We start from the raw sequence: 17,192 nt of genomic DNA, 5'->3' as shown, positions 1-17,192 counted from the left end.
TGACCGTCAGTCCGAGTGCGGGTTCTCCCGGCCGACCTTTATTGCGATTCAAGTTCCAGCGCCCTGTCTTTGCCCTTCGCCCTCGGGGTGGGGGGTCCCCCTCGGCCCGGGTCAGGACGCCGCCGCCCGCCCGCGATGCTCCCGGAGGCAGCGCGTGGAGCAGAAGGAGAAGTCCAGGTAGTGGAAGGGAACCAGGCCTTGGAGGGAGGCGCCGCAGCTCTGGCAGCGTCTGGGGAAAGAGGACAGTGACAGCAGAGGTCACTCCGCTCCCGGTCCCTTCCATCCCGGCCCTCCGCGCCCCTCGCCGGCAGCTCTTCCGGAGCACCTGAGCGCCTCGCAGCCATCCACAGCCTCTCCCGGTTCCACCCCCCCGCCCGCCAGCACCTGAGGCTCAGCCCCACAGTGCTCCCTCCACCTACCGGACGTTGTTCACTGTGGACTCAGGGACCGCGGGGCTAGGGGTTCCCAACTGGGCAGCCAGTCGGCGCTCGGCCGCCAACGCTCTCTGCGGGGGGTGGCAGGGGGAGAGAAGAGGGTGAGGACGGGGGGGTGCTGCTGGGCCGGGGGGACCCCTCGTGTGCCCTTAGGAAGGGACAGGCCCCTCCCAAACCCAAAGACATCTCGCCGCAGGGGTGAGGGCCGGGGCTGCACCTTCTCCCGGTCGCTGAGGGCGGCGAATCGCTCCCGCTCCTCCTGCTCCCGCCGCTCCTGCTCCTGTTGCTGCCGCTGCTGCTGCTCGCGCTGCCGGCGGGCCGCCCGCTGCTCCTTCTTCCGAGCCGCCCGCCGCGCCTCCATGGCCGCGCTCAGCGGCCCCGGCACCTGGGCGATGCCCGTCCCGGATGGGCGAGGTCAGAAGGCCAGATGGGCCCGGTGGGCGCCCCCGCCTGCAGCCCCCCTCACCCCTCACACCTGTGCCTTGCCATAATCGTGGGCATCCGGCTGCTGCTCCATGAACCGGCGGAACTCGCTGCGCGTGGACTTGTCCGCGGCCACCACATACGGCGGCCGGGCCTGGGAGTCCCTAGGTGTCAACACCCCAAAATAAATAAACACATGAATTCCGTCTGCCTCGGCCTCGCCCCCTCCCTCCCCCACGACCGCAGCTGACTTTATGGGCAACCCCTGAGCAACCTCCAGTGCTCCGGTCAGCGCACCCTGCACCCGAACTGTCCTCCCTGTCCCCCCAAGGGCTCGGCCTGGAATGTCTTACAGCATGGTGGGGTCGGCCCCGGCCTCCAGCAGCAGACGGACGACAGCGCCCCTCCCTGCAGCAGCTGCTGCATGCAGGAGGGTGAAGCCCCCAGGGCCCAAGGGGGTGTTGAGCAGAGACAGGACTTCGGGCTCCATGGGGCTGGCAGTCAGCTGGTGCCGCAGCACCCCGATGTCCCCAGCCCGGCAAGCTGCTAGGAGCTCAGCCCAGCGCTCAGGCTGGCCGGGGCTCTTGGCGTCTTCCAGTGGAGGCCCCTGGCCTGTTGCCACTGGTGCTGGAGCTGGCTGGGACCCCATGTCCATGTCGTGGGGAGGCAGGGGCAGATGCGGAGTCCCGGCCTCCACGTCTCGGCTCCTCTCCTTCTTATTCCTCCTCCTTCGCCTCCGCTTGGGCAACACTTCAAACTCCCGAAGGCCCAGGGTTCCCAGCGTCAACTCGACCAGCTCCAATTCAACTGGGCAGTCATCCTCTCCCTCTGACCCCGAGCCTAGGGAGAAATCAAGCAAGTCAGCACCCCCACCCCGGAGAGTCAAAGTAGAAGAAAGAATGGGGGGCTGGCCCAGAGGCTTAGGGGTGCCTGTGAAACGATAACCCAAGGCCCAGAGAGATAGCACGGCAGATAAGGCCCCTGCGCTACATGCAGCCGACCCGAGTTCGATCCCCAGCACCAGGAGTGACCCCTGAGCACAGAAGGGCAAGCCCTGAATGCTGGGGAGTAAATCCTGAGCACTAACACCGCCCCTCCCCCCAAAAAAGATAAACCAAAAAGATAATCCAGATAATCTTGCAAGGAATCAAAATGTGGATATTCTGCCATTCCACATGAAGTAGCACAACGGAAGTGGAGTCCAGGAGTTTTGCATGAAGACACCAAGTGTTGAGTCCAGGGAAGGCCCAGAGAGCTAGGCAGGGTCAGGTGCCCTTGGTCACTTCCTTGAGTGGCCTCAGAACCACCCAACACTGATGCAAAGGTCAAAAGTCTGCTGCTAGGGATGTAGGCTTAGCCCCAAACAGAGCATCCGGTGGCAGGGAGGACAGGGATTAAGGCATTTGCTTTGCAGGCAGTTGACCCCCATTGGATCCTGAGCACTTCCAGGTGTGGTTGCCCCATCCCCCATCCCCCCAAATATCCAAGCAGAGCACTGAAAGACAAGGTCACTTATGTGAGGTTCAGGCCACACCCAGTATGGCCTCTGCTTTGTTCTCTTCCATGCATTCAGGGACAGAAGACAGAACAGGGGTTGGAGCGATAGCCCAGTGGGGTAGGCATTTGCCTTGCATGCGGCTGACTGGGGTTCAATCCCGGGCAACCCATATGGTCCCCTGAGCACCACCAGGAGCAATTCTTGAATGCAGAACCAGAAGGAACCCCTTAGCATCGCTGGGTAAGACCCCCCAAAAAAGAGGGGGGGGGAAACAGGCAGGCTAAGAAGGCGCCTGAACATATTACAGTGTCCACTGCCACAAGGCCTACATTAGAAATGTGTGTGTGTCTGTCTATCTGTCTGTCTGTATGTACAGAGGGGAGTAGGAAGAAGAGGAAGGAAAGTACATTTCCAAGACTGGCCCTAGATGAAGATTGGACAAGGACCCTGCAGGTCTCAAACCTGCCTTGGCAGGAAAACAAACAAACAAACAAACACACACAAATAACCTGGCTCGGCAGAATCCTCCCTGTGCTGCTGCGGGGCCATGTTGCTGTCGCCGGGAACTTGGCTTTCTCCCTGGACATCCTTCTTCCTCTCCACCGCTGCCTTCCAGTGTCTCTGAGTCCCTTCAGACCCAGCTGACTCCCATGGATCTTCACCTGCCGTCGAATCAAATCAGAGATTTGTTCCCTTGTACCTGCCTGGACCTCTGCCTGCCCGGGGTCGGGGCAGCGTCTGGTGGCGCACGTGACCCGGGGTGCCCAGCGCCAGGCTCACCGTGGATCAGCAAGGTGGTCAGTTTGTGGAGCACACGCTGGAGCTCTCGGAAGGTGGGTCTGCGGGTAGTGAGGGGGATATCCCAGAGTCGGGGATCCCCCCTTTGTAGGGGTGCCCTATGTCCTCCGAAGAACAAGGACCGGCCTGAGCGTGGGGCACGAAGCAGTACTGTCCCAGCCTCCCCCAGTGCCTTAGCCCAGACCGGCCCTGCCAGCAGGTTCCGAACGTCCTAGGGGAGAGAGGCATTCAGCCCTGCCTGGCGTGTATCACGCTAACATCCAACCGAGAAATGGCCCACCAGTGGGGTGCGGGGACCCGGAGGGGGAAGAACGAGAGGACGAAGACCCTTGGGGGGGATCCCTCCCTCGCCTGCCCCTGGATCATGGGAGAGCAGAAGCATGAGTTGGTGGGGGTTGGGGCCCGTGGGTGGGTGGGGGGCGCCCAGGGGGCTCACCTGGTAGAGCGCGGCTTCATTGTGGCGCCTCAGACTGGCTCCAGCCGAGCGGCAGGCCCCGCCCCGGGCATCCTGCACGCTCTGGGCTGTGCCCCGTTTGGCCCGCACCGTGTAGCGGTGGAAGGTTTTGTGTGTCACCACTTCTCTTCTGGGGATGGCACACACTCAGTCCCGAAAGCAACTGGTCCTCAGGATCCGCTCCACCCTCTTCCCCTGCAACTGCCACCACCACTCCCACGCCGCCGCCCACAGCACCTCCTCCTCCTCCTCTCACCCCTGGAAGATGGCACCGGCAAAATGCCCGGCAGCTGCCATCAGCACCACACAGGTCCTGGCAGTCCCGCTCTGCAGGTTCTGGAGTAGCATCTCTGCCTCCTCAGGGGGCGCCTGGATGGGAACGGAGCAGCACAGACACCCTATCTGTTACATCCGGGGGCTGTGGGGGACCCACGACCAGTGCTTGGGGGCGAAGGGCGCTTCGTGGGCTCTCAGTGACACCCCATCCTGCGGTTTGTCTCTCTTTTACAAATTAAGGCAAATTAAGGGGGCGGGAGCGATAGCACACCAGGTAAGGCATTTGCCTTGCACGCGGCCTACATGGCCGACCCGAGTTCGATTCCTCCGCCCCTACTGGAGAGCCCGGCAAGCTACCAAGAGTCTCTCGCCCGCACGGCAAAGCCTGGCAAGCTACCCATGACATATTCGATATTCGCTATGCCAAACACAGTAACAACTGTCACAATGGAGACGTTACTGGGCCCGCTCAAGCAAATCGATGAACAGCGGGAGGACAGTGACTACAAATTAAGGACCTTCAGCATGGTCTCAAGAGCAAACAGTGGGGACCACAGCACAAACCCGGCCCGGCTGCTGTTCTGAGCTTTCGGTCCCTCGCCCCACACCCTTCTGAGATTCAGGGCAGCTCCGACAGGAAGGAAGAGGGGGTAGGGCCCAGGGGAGACTGAGGCTGAGAGGACAAAGGGACCCACAGCCTGGGCTGTTACCTTTCGAGGGTCCAGGACACAGCGATAGGCAGAAAGGAACTGGCCCTGGGCATTCTGGAAAAGAAGCTGATGTGGCTGAAAGCCTTGGGGCCGGCCGGGCTTCTCGTGCTCAACCTTCTCCTCTGCCAGTGTCTGGTCGTCCTCATCACTGGTCGAGTCGTCGGAGTCTTCTGACCCTGAGATGCTGGAAAGTTCTCCTGAGGACAAGATGGACACAAGGGTGAGAATCCACCTTGTTTTTTCTTTTTTTTTTTTGCTTTTTGGGTCACAACCGGTGATTTACAGGGTTACTCCTGGCTCTACACTCAGGAATGTCTCCTGGCAGTGCTCAAGGCACCATATGGGAGGCTGGAAATCAAACCCGGTCAGCCGCGTACAAGGCAAGTACCCTACCCACTGTGCTATCACTCCAGCGCCTTTTTTTTGGTGGGGGTGGGGGGAAGTAGGGTATGGGTATGGGACCACCCTTGGGGGTCCTCAAGGCTTGACTCCTGGTTCTGAGCTCAGGGATAACTCCTGGTGATGCTCAGGGTACCCTATGCAATGCTAGGAATCAAACTGGCATTGGCTGTGTGTCAGGCAATCGTTCCTAGCCTTGTTCTTTCTCTCTAGTCCCAGTTTTTATTTAGGGTTTGTTTTCAGGCCACACCCAGCAGTGCTCAGGGGTTACTCCTGGCAATGCTGGGGGACCATATGGGATACCAGGGGTCGAACCCAGGTGGACGCCATGTAAGGCAAACATCCTACCCACTGTACTATTGCTCTGGTCTCCTGGCCCCGGTCTTAAAATTTATGTGTGTGCTGCTGGAATTTTATTTTATTTAAAAAAAACTTTTTTTTGGCGGGGGAGAGTCATACCTGGCAGTGGTCAGGGCTTACTCCTGGCTCTGTGCTCAGGAATAATACTGGTGGAGCTCAGGAACCATATGGAGATCAAACCCAAGTTGAACATATTCCAGGCAAGCATGTTACCCATGTATCATTGCTCTGGCACCAAGTGCTGAAATTTTTATGTATGAAACCATACTGTACTCGTTTTATAAACCACGGTCTTAAAATTTTTTTTTGGGGGGGGGGGCTGGAGCGATAGCACAGTGGGTAGGGTGTTTGCCTTGCATGCAGCCAACCTAGGTCCAATACCCAATATCCCATATGGTCCCTCGAGCACAGCCAGGAGTAATTCCTGAGTTCCTGAGTGCATGAACCAGGAAAAACCCGAGCATTGCCAGGTGTGACCCAAAAAGCCAAAAAAAAAAAAAAAAAAAAATTTTTTTTTTCAAATTGGGCGGGTGTGGCAGGAGAGATAGTAAGAGTAGGGCCTTTGCCTTGCACATGACCAACCCAGGTTCAATCCCTGGCATCATGTATCATTTCTTGAAACAAGCCAGGAAGAAGCTCATAGCACTGCTGGGTGTGGCCCCAAAACAACAACAAAAAGAATTAACAAAAATATTTTAAAACTTTCTACATTGTGTGGCTGGAAAAATAGCACAGGGGGTAGGGCGTGTGCCTTGCACACGGCCGAACCGGTCGATTCCTGGGTTCGATTCCCAGCATCCCATATGGTCCCCTGAGCACCACCAGGGGTAATTCCCGAGTGCAGAACCAGGAGTAGCCCCTGAGCATTGCCGGGTGTGACCCAAAAAGGAAAAAAAAAACTTTCTACATTGTTTGGGGGCTCATTTTCTACTTTAATTTGTTTTGGGGTTACACCTGGTGGTGCAGAGGAACTACCCTCGCTGTGGGGCCTGGGGGTCACTCCCAGCATTGCTGGAAGATCACACAGCACCAGGGATGGAAGTCAGGCTACCTGGGGGTCCCTCAGCCTGTCGTACTGTTTCTCCACTGCAGACTTCTCCTTCAACCCCCAGACAAGGGCCTTCCTCCACCCCCTGTTCTGTCCTTCAGGTTCCCCCAAGCCTTGCCTGCAGAACTCTGCCGTTCGAAGTCCACGGCAGACAGAAAAGGCTTGTCCTTGAGACGCTGCTTCAGGTTGAACCGGTGCCAGTCAAGCTTATAATGTTCCCTCTGGCAGGAAAAGAAGGCAAAGGGTGCAACTGAGTCCCAGTCTGGCCTTGGCGGGGAGCCACACCCAGAAAGAGAGCTCCAGGAGGCCAAAGCAGGTGACCCCAAGTGCCAGGATCCAAGGCCTGCTCGAAACTGCCAACGACAAATCAAACGTCTGCTGCTACTCACCCACCACGCTGCTTCTTGCTTCTGCCATGCAGCTCTGCCCTTGGTCTTACCTGTTCCTGATGGTTCTGGAAGGACTGCTGACAGGTTGAACAGAATAACTTGTCCGAAATTTCCAGAGGTTTTCTTTCTGGGTTCACTCTCTCCTCTGGACCTAAATAAAGGGAGGGTAATTTACAAGATGAAAGGGAGCCCACGTCCATGACTTCCTTTAATCACCTCCTGTGTCCTGTTTATCACCTTCTGTGTCTTGAAGCAGAACCCCAGAGGGGGCTCAATGGGCTGGGCACAGGCTCTGGGTACAGAAAGCTCAGGTTCTAACAAGGAGGAAGTCGTTCCTGGGAACTGTTGGGTGTGGCCCCCAAATATACATTTTAATTATTCGTTCTTTTTGGGTCACACCCGGCGTTGCACAGGGGTTACTCCTGGCTCTGCACTCAAGAATTACTCCTGGCGGTGCTCCTGGGACCATATGGGATGCTGGGAATCGAACCCAGGTCGGCCATGTGCAAGGCAAACCATGTGTAGTCCTACCCGCTGTGCTGTCGCTCCAGCCCCAAATATAAATTTTTATTTATTTTTTGCTTTTTGGGTCACACCCAGCAATGCACAGGAATTACTCCTGGCCATGCTTGGGGGACCATATGGGATGCTGGGAATTGAACCCGAGTGGCCGTGTGCAAGGCAAATGCCCTACCTGCTGTGCTATCACTCCAGCCCCAATATAAATTTTTAAATAGGGGCTGGAGAGAGAGCTCAAGGCTCTGGGTACTACAGTGTGTAGCCCAAAATACCAAAACGGGAGACAAAAAAAAAAAAGGGGGGGGGGGGAATATCAAAAAGGGATGACTTATTCTCATGTTTAAGGAATTTACTATATAGTTATGAAATAAATGCCATGACAGTCAAAAATATGTGAGCTGGGAAGATGGTCCAAAGGGCACGATCCAAAGCCAGGAGGATCCCAGGAGTGTACAATGTCCTGGGCACTTTCCAGAGGCTCCAGGAGCTGACTCTAGTGCCAGGGTGTGGCCAAAAGGCAGGAAGTAGATAAATATGCTGGGTGGAGAGCTAGGGCAGATGGGTGTAGCTCACTGGCTGGGCAACCCTGAGTCAGAGCCTGGGCCCAATGCCCCACCAAGAGAACTCGTGTGGATCTGGTGGCTTCCAGAACCACACTGGGGACTGGCTTCCCAGCTCCCAAGCACCGCCACACCCCCTTACCCTGCCCCCCCTCCAAAAAAAAACTTCTGGGAAAATGAGTCAACAATGTATTAAATGAGTCAACAATATATTAAATTTAAGGAACCATTTAGAAGGAGGCCTGTAGAAAATACTTTTTGGTAACATTCAAATTCTGTTTTTTGCTGCCAAACCATTCCCCAAGTGTCAGATTTTTAATTTACATTTTCAACAGCAGCTTCCCATAAAATCATGGCTGGAGATAAGCTAAAGAATAAAACCAATGATCGATCGTTACACATGCACTCAAGAGGATGATTTTGCTTTTTGGGTCACACCCGGCGATGCACAGGGGTTACTCCTGGCTCATGCACTCAGGAATTACCCCTGACTCAGGATGCTCAGGGGACCATATGGGATGCTGGGAATCGAACCCGGGTCTGCCGCGTGCAAGGCAAACACCCTACCCGCTGTACTATAGCGCCTTAAAAAAATTAGAATGTAGGACTTTCCTCGAAATATAGGAATTCTGCAGTGCTTCTGCACGCAGCTGGCGTTCCTAAAATCGGGCGTGAACAAAGGCGAGAAATTTGTTGTTGGGAGACAATGAGGGGAGGGGGTGGGGGTGGGGGCTAGGCTGGAAACAGCCCAGAGGAGTGCGTGCATTTAAGATGAATTCTATCTAGTGGAAAGAGAATGTTTCGTGGGCATCTCGAGGTTGAGTATGAATTAAGTAGGTGCGCTCCTAAGAGCCTCGTCACTTTCCTCGTGGGTCCGCCCCAAGTCTTCCACCCCACCCCCACCCCCTACCTGGACCGGAAGTCCGCAGAGCCTGCACCAGCGCCTCGCCGGGAACGTGGCTCACCAGGCTCAGGCCCTGAAGAACCGGAGCATCAGCGTTGAGGTCAAACAGGGACACGGACACAGGAGCCTGGGCTGCCGGAGCTGGCGACATGGCGGGGCAAAAAAAAGGACTGGGAAACAAATCGGGGAGCAGAAAGTGGTGGTGGGGGGGGAGCAACAGATCTTCCCAAAGTCGGCGTCTCCTGCCTCGCCGGATCAGGTGTTTCCCCCACGCCCCAGGAATCCTTTGCCAGGTGTCAGCGGGGGGCGGTAAAAGTGCCGACTCGCCGTCGCAGAGCGCCCAAGAAATAGTGTCGAATTCCCAAACCGAGTCCGATCGAGTGAGGCTTCACGGGCGGGGAGGCTCCCTCACCGGGCCAAGAGAGCCTCGTGGAGTCCACCCCGCCCTCCGAAGCCGCCCCAAACGCTCCCGGAGAGCCGAGCGTGCGGCGCACCAGCCCCACAGTTCCAAGCCCGGATTTTTGCAACACAACAAATCCCGTCACTACGGAGCGGCGCAGAGGACAAACAAGCGGCGCCCGCGCCGGAGCCCCGCCCCAGAGCTGGCTCGCTATTGGTCGCGGGGGATCCCAAGACCCGCCTCGAGCGTCTAGTCCCGCCCCCGAGGCCGCTAATTGGCAGTCGTGTCTCCACCCCCCACACTCATTGGCCGGAAGAGCCGCGGGTGACAGTGAGTGGCAGACGGCCGGCCTAGCGCTCCGGGTCGGATGAGCCCCGCCGTGCCGCCGGAGCCCCTGGAATCACCCGGGTCACACCGTTCCTGGGGTGAAACGCGAGACCGGTTACTGGAGCCCGGGGCCCTAGACCGCGCCCGATCGGGGGTGCCCCGCGGAGCCCGGGGAGGTGGGAGCTCGCGGCAGGTAACGGGGAAAGGGGCGCCGCGGGCGGGGCGGGGGCGCGCAGCCGAAATGTTTTGGTAGCGAGGGCGCGCGGGTGGGGGCGCGCGCGCGCGGGCCGCGGGGGCGCGCGCAGCCTTGTCCGCTGTTGGGAGCCGAGCCCTTGGCCTGGGGCCGGCCACCCCGGGGGGCGCGCTGGACTCTGGTGGTGGTGGCGGCTGGGTGTGGGGAGGCAGCCCAGCCCACCTAGGGTGTCATCTGCGGGGCTGGCTCGGTCCCTCCAGCATCCCCCCGGAGCCCCTGAGCTCAGGCCCGGCCGTCTGGGGCTCCATGGACCCCGAGCCCACATCAGCGGGGTGAGTAGCGAGTTCCGAGAGGGTTTTGGGGGCAGCCCCTTTGGACCCAGGACTCGTACTGACCCGGGAGAGCCCACAGGGACCGGGGGCCGGACCGGGATCGGCGCCCCGGGCTCTGCACCCGGCTTGGGGAGCGCCCCCTAGACCATTGCTCGGCTCCAGGGACCCCACTCAGGCCGGTTCTCCGAGGTCTCTACCGCCTCCTTCCCTCATCACTTCCCCAGCCAGGCGCTGGGCCGGCCTGCTGGGTCTCCCCAGGGAAGCCGGGAAGGGAACAGACAAGGGAACAAACCAGAAAGATCCTCTCCGGAGAGGGTTTGGGGGGACATGGAGGCTTGTGGACCCCAAGAACCTGTCTGGTTTCAGAGACAGAAGACAGTGGCAACGGAGGAACATTGGCAGGGTTGAACCAACCCTGTCTTCTGTTTTTGTTTTTTTTTTTGGTTTTTTGGGGTTTTTTTTGTTTTCTGTTGGAGACACACACGGAGCTTTTGAAGGCTCCGTGCCCCCACAGCGGGGTTGATTCCAGTTGGTGCTCAGCTGCACAGCTGGAGTCTAACTGGAGCCTCCTGTGTACCCAAAATGCACGCATGTCTCCCAGCAAGAAGCTACTTCTCAGATTTCTTTGCTGAGTGCGACAACCTGCATGAGTGGAACCCACAGCTGGAAGGGGCCTCTGCCCAGCCGCAGCCCTTTTTTTTTTTTTCAGTTGTTGTTAGTTTTAGTTTTGGTTTTGGGGCCACATCAGGCCATGGCCAGAGGTTACTCCTGCCTCTGCACTCCGGAATCACTCCTGGCGGTGCTCAGGAGACCAGATGGGATGCCGGGGATTGAACCTGGGTCGATATGCAAGGCAAGTGCCCTCCCCGCTGTACTAATGCCCCCCCCCCGGCATCTTTTTTTTTCTTTTGATCTCTTTTTTCTATTTTTCATTTTGTTTGGGGTGGGGGGCACACCTGCCGGTGCTCAGGGCTTTCTTCTGGCTCTGCACTCAAGGATCCCTCCTGGCAGGATTCAGGGGATCATGTATGGTGCCAGGAATTGAGCCTTGGCTCAGCCTTGTGCAAGGCAAGCACCTGTGGCTCCAGCCCCTAAGGGCATCCTTTCCTTGGAGTGTGGGTGGCACGAGGGTGAGGGGGGCGAGGGGGAGGGCTGCTGTCTGTCCCCCACTGTGCCCTCGCTGGCATCTGACACCTTCTCCTCCAGCAGTTGCAGAGCCAGGGCACCGCAGGCTGGAGTGGAGCGACACTGTCCATGGAGCTGGTAGGGGCCCGCGCTTCTCTCTTCGACCTTTGCTTCCAAAGTGCTTCTGGAGCAGGGTTTTCCCCGAAGGGCAGAGGGAGGGACCCTTCTCTGGACTGAAAAAGCAGGAAAAACAGCCCATCCCGTCTCCCCACCACCACCACCATTTCCCTGGAGGCTTGAGTCTAACTTCAGGCTGGCGACTGAGTCCAGCTCGGGGCCGTCCCCTCCTCGTGGATGGTGGCTGCTTCTCGTCTGTCTTGGGGCCGAGAAGACAACCTATAGGCCCAGCCGGAGGGCGCCGTCTTCCTTCTTCTGGCCTGGCCGATAAGCCGCCCTCGGGCTGAACCTGGGTCTCTTCTTCCTCGTGGCCGGCAGGTGGACCAGGCGGCTAGGGGTTGGAGGTGGTGATGGCGCAGTTTGACACGGAATACCAGCGCCTAGAGGCCTCCTACAGCGACTCACCCCCGGGGGAGGAGGATCTGTTGGTGCACGTGCCGGAGGGGAGCAAGTGTGAGTGGGGGGGGGCAGGACCGTGGGAGTTGGGGCCTGGGCTGGGGGGAGGAAGGTGGGGAAGCAGGATGGGGTGGGGGGGGCTTATGTTGTTTGAGGGTTCTGACTTCTCTCTCCTCCCATGTCCACAGCACCTTGGCACCATATTGAAAACCTTGACCTCTTCTTCTCTCGAATATCCTTGGCATCTGTGTGACAGTGATCTTTAGCTGGTGGGGAGCCGGGCGGGAGTGTATGTGTGTGTGGGGAGGGAGTTGATGGTAATATCTCTGGAAGAGGACCAAACCTCTCTTGAGGCTGATGGTGGTACCCCCTGTTCCGGCGGGCTGTGTGCTTGGGCCTTGGTGGGTTCATTTATAAGGAGCTGTTCTCGGCGTGGGCCTCCAGAGGGGATGCTACTCACTACAGCAATTAGTGTCTTTTTTTTTTTTTTAATTCGTTCTGTGTCGGCTCTGGGTAAAATAATTTATGTGCGTGATCTCAGACCTAATGAGCCTGTGAGTCAAGTAGGAGCTATTATTCCCAGTAGACCGTTGCAGACAAGAGCTTTGAGAGGTTAAATAACTTGGCCACAGTCACTCGGCCTTAGAAGGCCCCAGAGCCAAGGCTTGAGCCTAGATGTATGACAAGGAAGATGATCCCCCCCTTACCCCATCCCCACCCTCATTGCTGTGTCACTGCTTGTGTTTGCTTAACAATCGTTCGCACGTTTATAACCTCCACCAGAAGAATGGCTTCACTTGCATGCTCATCGGAGAGATCTTTGAGCTCATGTAAGTAGATGAAAAACCACCCCAGGGGCTGGAGTGATAGTCCAGCGGGTAGGGCACTTGCCTTGCCTCCATCCAACTGGGTTTGATTCCCAGCACACCAGTATGGTCACCTGATCCCGCTAGGAGTGATCCCCGAGCACAGAGCCAGGAGTAAGCCCTGAGCACTGTCACGTATAGACCCCAAAAAACAAAAACAAAGAAACTCATCCCAGACTTCCCCCTCACCCTGTCCTGTCCGGCCTGCCTGGCCTTGTCTGGCCCTGCTGGGTGGTTCAGCTCAGACTGTGCCTGTAAAACTAGCAGAACTTTGTTTGTTTCTTTGTTTTGTTTTTGTCTTGGGGCCACACCCAGCAGTGCTCAGGGCTTAATCCTGGCCCTATACTCAGGAATCACTCTGGGTGGTGCTCAGGGGACCATGGGGGATGCGGGAGATGAACCCGGGTCAGCCACACACAAGATCAGCGCCTTCCCCGCCTGTTTCATTGGTCTAGCTGCCCCTTGATTTGCTAGAGCTCAGAGACTAGGTTGGGCCACGCAACCTCACAGCCTCCCCTTTTGATTGTGTGTGTGTGCGCGCACACACACATTCGTGCGTTGCTGGGTCACCAGAAGGGGTGCTAGAGATGGAGCCTGGGTCAGCCGCATACAAGGCAGGTGCCTTATTGTATTATTGCTCCAGCCCTAGCATCCTCCCCTCTTTGAGTCAAACCCAGTCCTCTCAGCGACGTGGGCTGCTCAGGGTTCAGCCAGCCTCTCCCACGCGCCCATCACTTACTGAGGAAAGTGCCTTTGTCCTGTCGTGGTGGCAGCCTAGTCCCACTGCTGGCAGAGGAAGAAGCCCTTATGGCCTTGTCCGAGGGGAAGGGGTTGAGAAACTTTCCCTCAGGAGCAAAAGAGTCCAGACCCAGGGCTGGAGCGAGAGCACAGCTGGTAGGGCGTTTCCCTTGCACGTGGCCGACCCAGGTTCGATTCCCAGCATCCCATATAGACCCCCGAGCACTGCCAGGAGTAATTCCTGAGTGCAGAGCCGGGAGTAACCCCTGTGCATCGCTGGGTGTGACCCCCCCCACAACCTCCCCCCCAAAAAAAAAGTTCAGATCCCCAGAGGACATCTAAATCATCAAAAAGAAAATGGAGGTGGGGGGGGGGGGGGTTGTGGACCAAACATCAGTCACAAAAGCTTAAAAATGTGGGGCTGGGGGGATGGAGCAATAACACAGTGGGTAGGGCGTTTGCCTTGCATGCAGCCGACCCAGGTTCGATTCCCAGCATCCCATATGGTCCCCCGAGCACCACCAGGAGTAATTCCTGAGTGAAAGAGCCAGGAGTAACTCCTGTGCATTGCCGGGTGTGACCCAAAAAGAAAAAAAAAAAAATAGTGGGGCTGGAGCCCTAGTCCAGCAGGTGGGGTGTTTGCCATGCATGTGTCCCACTGGGGTGTCAAAGTCCCCCAGGCCCTACCTGAAGTCCCCCAGGCCCTACCTGAAGTCACCCCTGCGCGCAGAGCCAGGAGTAAGCCCTGAGCACTGCTGGGTGTGGCCCCCAGACAAAATGGAGAGGAAATGGAGACAGTCCTGGTGAGCTGAGCCTGAGGCTTGGACCACCCCTGGGAGCTTGTCAGGACCTAAAAAGGGGCCTCGGGTCTGGGCTCCGAGAGCACTACCCCCAGGAGTCGAGCAGCCCCTCCATTCCTCCAGAGCTGCTCCCCATGCCCCTTCTGCTGCACCCAGACCCTTCTTCCCAGGGCCACGGGGGCCCATGGACTCTCGCACCGCTCCCCTCTTCCCACCCCGCAGGCAGTTCCTCTTTGTGGTCGCCTTCACCACCTTCCTGGTTAGCTGTGTGGACTACGACATCCTCTTTGCCAACAAGATGGTGAACCACAGCCTTCACCCCACCGAGCCCGTCAAGGTCACCCTGCCCGATGCTTTTCTGCCAGCCCAAGTCTGCAGTGCCAGGTGAGGGGAGCCCGGAGGCCCACGTACAGGTGGCTGAGACCATCCCTCACACTCTAGAAATGTTGAGAACACAGACCCAGCCACCCCTCAGGGCCTGGAGCCATAACACAGTGGGTCAGGAGTTTGCCTGGCACACCGCCGACCCGGGTTCGATCCCTGAGACCACATATGGTCCCTTCAGCTTTGCCGGGTGTAATTCCTGAGTGCAAAGCCAGGAATAACCCCCTGGGCATCGCCCGGTGTGAAAGCCAGAAAACAAAACCAAAACAGAACGAAAAAAAATACAGAAGCAGCTTCCCCAAAGCTTCCATGCTGCTACGGCATGTGGGCCTGGGGCTCTTCCCTGATCACCCCTCTTGCCCGTTCTCCCCCTAGGATTCAGGAAAATGGCTCCCTTATCACCATCCTGGTCATCGCCGCCGTCTTCTGGATCCACCGGCTTATCAAGTTCATCTATAACATTTGCTGCTACTGGGAGATCCACTCGTTCTACCTGCATGCCCTGCGCATCCCCATGGTGAGGCCGGGACGGAGGCGGGCGGGGAGGGGGGGAGGACCCACCCGGCCGTTACCCCACGGCCCGCTTTTGTGGTCAGAGAGGGGCAAGGTGTGTGTGCATGGGGTGGGGTGGGGGCCAGGCCTCTCGCTGCTGGGAGGTCCCCCCTCAGCTCCCGCCACCCCTCACCTCGCGCCCCTTGTCTCCTCCCCCCGCCCATCCCAGTCCGCCCTGCCCTACTGCACGTGGCAGGAAGTGCAGGCGCGGATCGTGCAGACGCAGAAGGAGCACCAGATCTGCATCCACAAGCGCGAGCTGACCGAGCTGGACATCTACCACCGCATCCTGCGCTTCCAGAACTACATGGTGGCGCTGGTCAACAAGTCGCTCCTGCCGCTGCGTTTCCGCCTGCCGGGCCTGGGCGAGGTGGTGTTCTTCACACGGGGCCTCAAGTACAACTTCGAGCTCATCCTCTTCTGGGGCCCCGGCTCGCTCTTCCTCAACGAGTGGAGCCTCAAGGCCGAGTACAAGCGCGGCGGGCAGCGGCTGGAGCTGGCCCAGCGCCTGAGCAGCCGCATCCTGTGGATCGGCATCGCCAACTTCCTGCTGTGCCCGCTCATCCTCATCTGGCAGATCCTCTACGCCTTCTTCAGCTACGCCGAGGTGCTGAAGCGCGAGCCCGGGGCGCTGGGGGCGCGCTGCTGGTCGCTGTACGGCCGCTGCTACCTGCGCCACTTCAACGAGCTGGAGCACGAGCTGCAGTCCCGCCTGAGCCGCGGCTACAAGCCCGCCTCCAAGTACATGAACTGCTTCCTGTCGCCGCTGCTCACGCTGCTGGCCAAGAACGGCGCCTTCTTCGCCGGCTCCATCCTGGCCGTGCTCATCGCCCTCACCATCTACGACGAGGACGTGCTGGCCGTGGAGCACGTGCTCACCACCGTCACCCTGCTGGGGGTCACCGTGACGGTGTGCAGGTGGGGCGCCCCGCCCCCCTCTCTCCCCCGCCCCGCTCGCCCCTCCCCCCGCCCCGTGCCCAGGGAAGCCCACCCCGGGCTCACTGGGCAACCTGCCCGTCCCCCACCCTCCACCCCGCCAGGTCCTTTATCCCGGACCAGCACCTGGTGTTCTGCCCCGAGCAGCTGCTCCGTGTGATCCTCGCCCACATCCACTACATGCCTGACCACTGGCAGGGTAATGCCCACCGCTCACAGACCCGGGACGAGTTTGCCCAGCTCTTCCAGTACAAGGCAGTGAGTGGAGTCAGAGTTAGGGGCCTGCTGGAGACTGGGCTGGTCGCCGCCGGGCACAGGGAGGAAGGGAGGGAGGGAGGGGTGCCAGGGAGTTTTCCCCCCACCCCAACCCCCTTCTCCTGCGCCCTACTCTCGCCTGACCTGGGCGCCCGCTGCACCCCGCCCCTCTCAGGTCTTCATCCTGGAGGAGCTGCTCAGCCCCATCGTCACGCCCCTCATCCTCATCTTCTGCCTGCGCCCGCGGGCCCTGGAGATCATCGACTTCTTCCGCAATTTCACCGTGGAGGTCGTTGGCGTCGGGGATACCTGCTCCTTCGCGCAGATGGACGTCCGCCAGCATGGACACCCCCAGGTATGGTGGTGGACACCGGGAGAGGAGCGGGGGTGGGGGGGCAGAGGGCCCCGAGACCAGGCTGACCCAGAGAGGACTTTGGGGAGGTGCCCGTGCTCTGCCTCAAGGCACATCCACCCCTCCCCACCCCACCACCACCACCAGGGCCTGTTTTTGTTTGGTTTGGGGACCACAGCTGATGGTACTCGAGGCTTGTTCCTGGCTCTGTGCTCCTCAGACATCACCCTGGCAGTACTGGGGGTGCAGGGGGAAGGCCATATGTGGATGCTGGGGATCAAACTCGGGCCATATCTGCTGGACTATCGCTCTGCCCCCTGTGTTTTTGGTTTTGCTGGTGCCAGGGATGGAACCCAGAGTCACGCAAGCAAGGCAGCCAGGGCCAATAGGGCTTTGGGTAAACTGCTGAATAGTGGCCCAGCCCGGCCTCCCCTCCCCCTGCCCCGGGGAACACACTGCTTCTGAAGCACTGTTGCATTTGCACCCGTGTCAAGTTTCCTTCAGGCCCTAGGTGTGTCCCTGGGACCAGGGCCAGCCGTGTGTTATGGTCACTGCCATCCGGAAGCAAGGCAGAGACGGGGCATGTC

The 17,192-nt window shown here is 58.8% G+C and overlaps 2 protein-coding genes across 3 annotated transcripts in view; one reads left to right on the top strand and one right to left on the bottom strand.

Annotated features, from left to right (window-relative positions):
- Window positions 1-23: 23 nt before the first annotated feature.
- Window positions 24-9,013, bottom strand: ANKZF1 (ankyrin repeat and zinc finger peptidyl tRNA hydrolase 1). The gene is made up of 13 exons (XM_056111721.1): window positions 8,779-9,013; window positions 6,840-6,940; window positions 6,519-6,621; window positions 4,594-4,790; window positions 3,864-3,976; window positions 3,590-3,737; window positions 3,136-3,364; window positions 2,865-3,017; window positions 1,211-1,697; window positions 910-1,021; window positions 652-819; window positions 420-505; window positions 24-229 (listed from the first exon to the last, which is right to left on the bottom strand). The coding sequence occupies exons 1-13, from the start codon at window positions 8,921-8,923 to the stop codon at window positions 112-114; spliced, it is 2,160 nt and encodes a 719-aa protein (XP_055967696.1). The 5' UTR covers window positions 8,924-9,013; the 3' UTR covers window positions 24-111.
- A 2,548-nt stretch (window positions 9,014-11,561) lies between these two features.
- ATG9A (autophagy related 9A) overlaps window positions 11,562-17,192 on the top strand; it is a 173,259-nt gene continuing 167,628 nt past the window's right edge. For both annotated transcript variants that reach the window (XR_008792084.1, XM_056111694.1), the window contains exons 1-8: window positions 11,562-11,779; window positions 11,911-11,954; window positions 12,488-12,552; window positions 14,349-14,510; window positions 14,886-15,027; window positions 15,232-15,980; window positions 16,103-16,256; window positions 16,429-16,608. Coding sequence is in view for 1 of the 2 variants with exons in the window: in XM_056111694.1 (XP_055967669.1) it covers window positions 11,677-11,779; window positions 11,911-11,954; window positions 12,488-12,552; window positions 14,349-14,510; window positions 14,886-15,027; window positions 15,232-15,980; window positions 16,103-16,256; window positions 16,429-16,608 (1,599 nt within the window). In the remaining variant the exon portion in view is untranslated. The remainder of the gene's footprint in view (window positions 11,780-11,910; window positions 11,955-12,487; window positions 12,553-14,348; window positions 14,511-14,885; window positions 15,028-15,231; window positions 15,981-16,102; window positions 16,257-16,428; window positions 16,609-17,192) is intronic.

The sequence above is a fragment of the Sorex fumeus genome, unplaced genomic scaffold, assembly GCF_029834395.1.
Source record: "Sorex fumeus unplaced genomic scaffold, SorFum_2.1 ptg000014l, whole genome shotgun sequence".
In the NCBI taxonomy this organism is placed as follows: Eukaryota; Metazoa; Chordata; class Mammalia; order Eulipotyphla; family Soricidae; genus Sorex; species Sorex fumeus.
The sequence above is the reverse complement of the archived record's forward strand: the minus strand, read 5'-3'. Positions and strand labels throughout refer to the sequence as shown.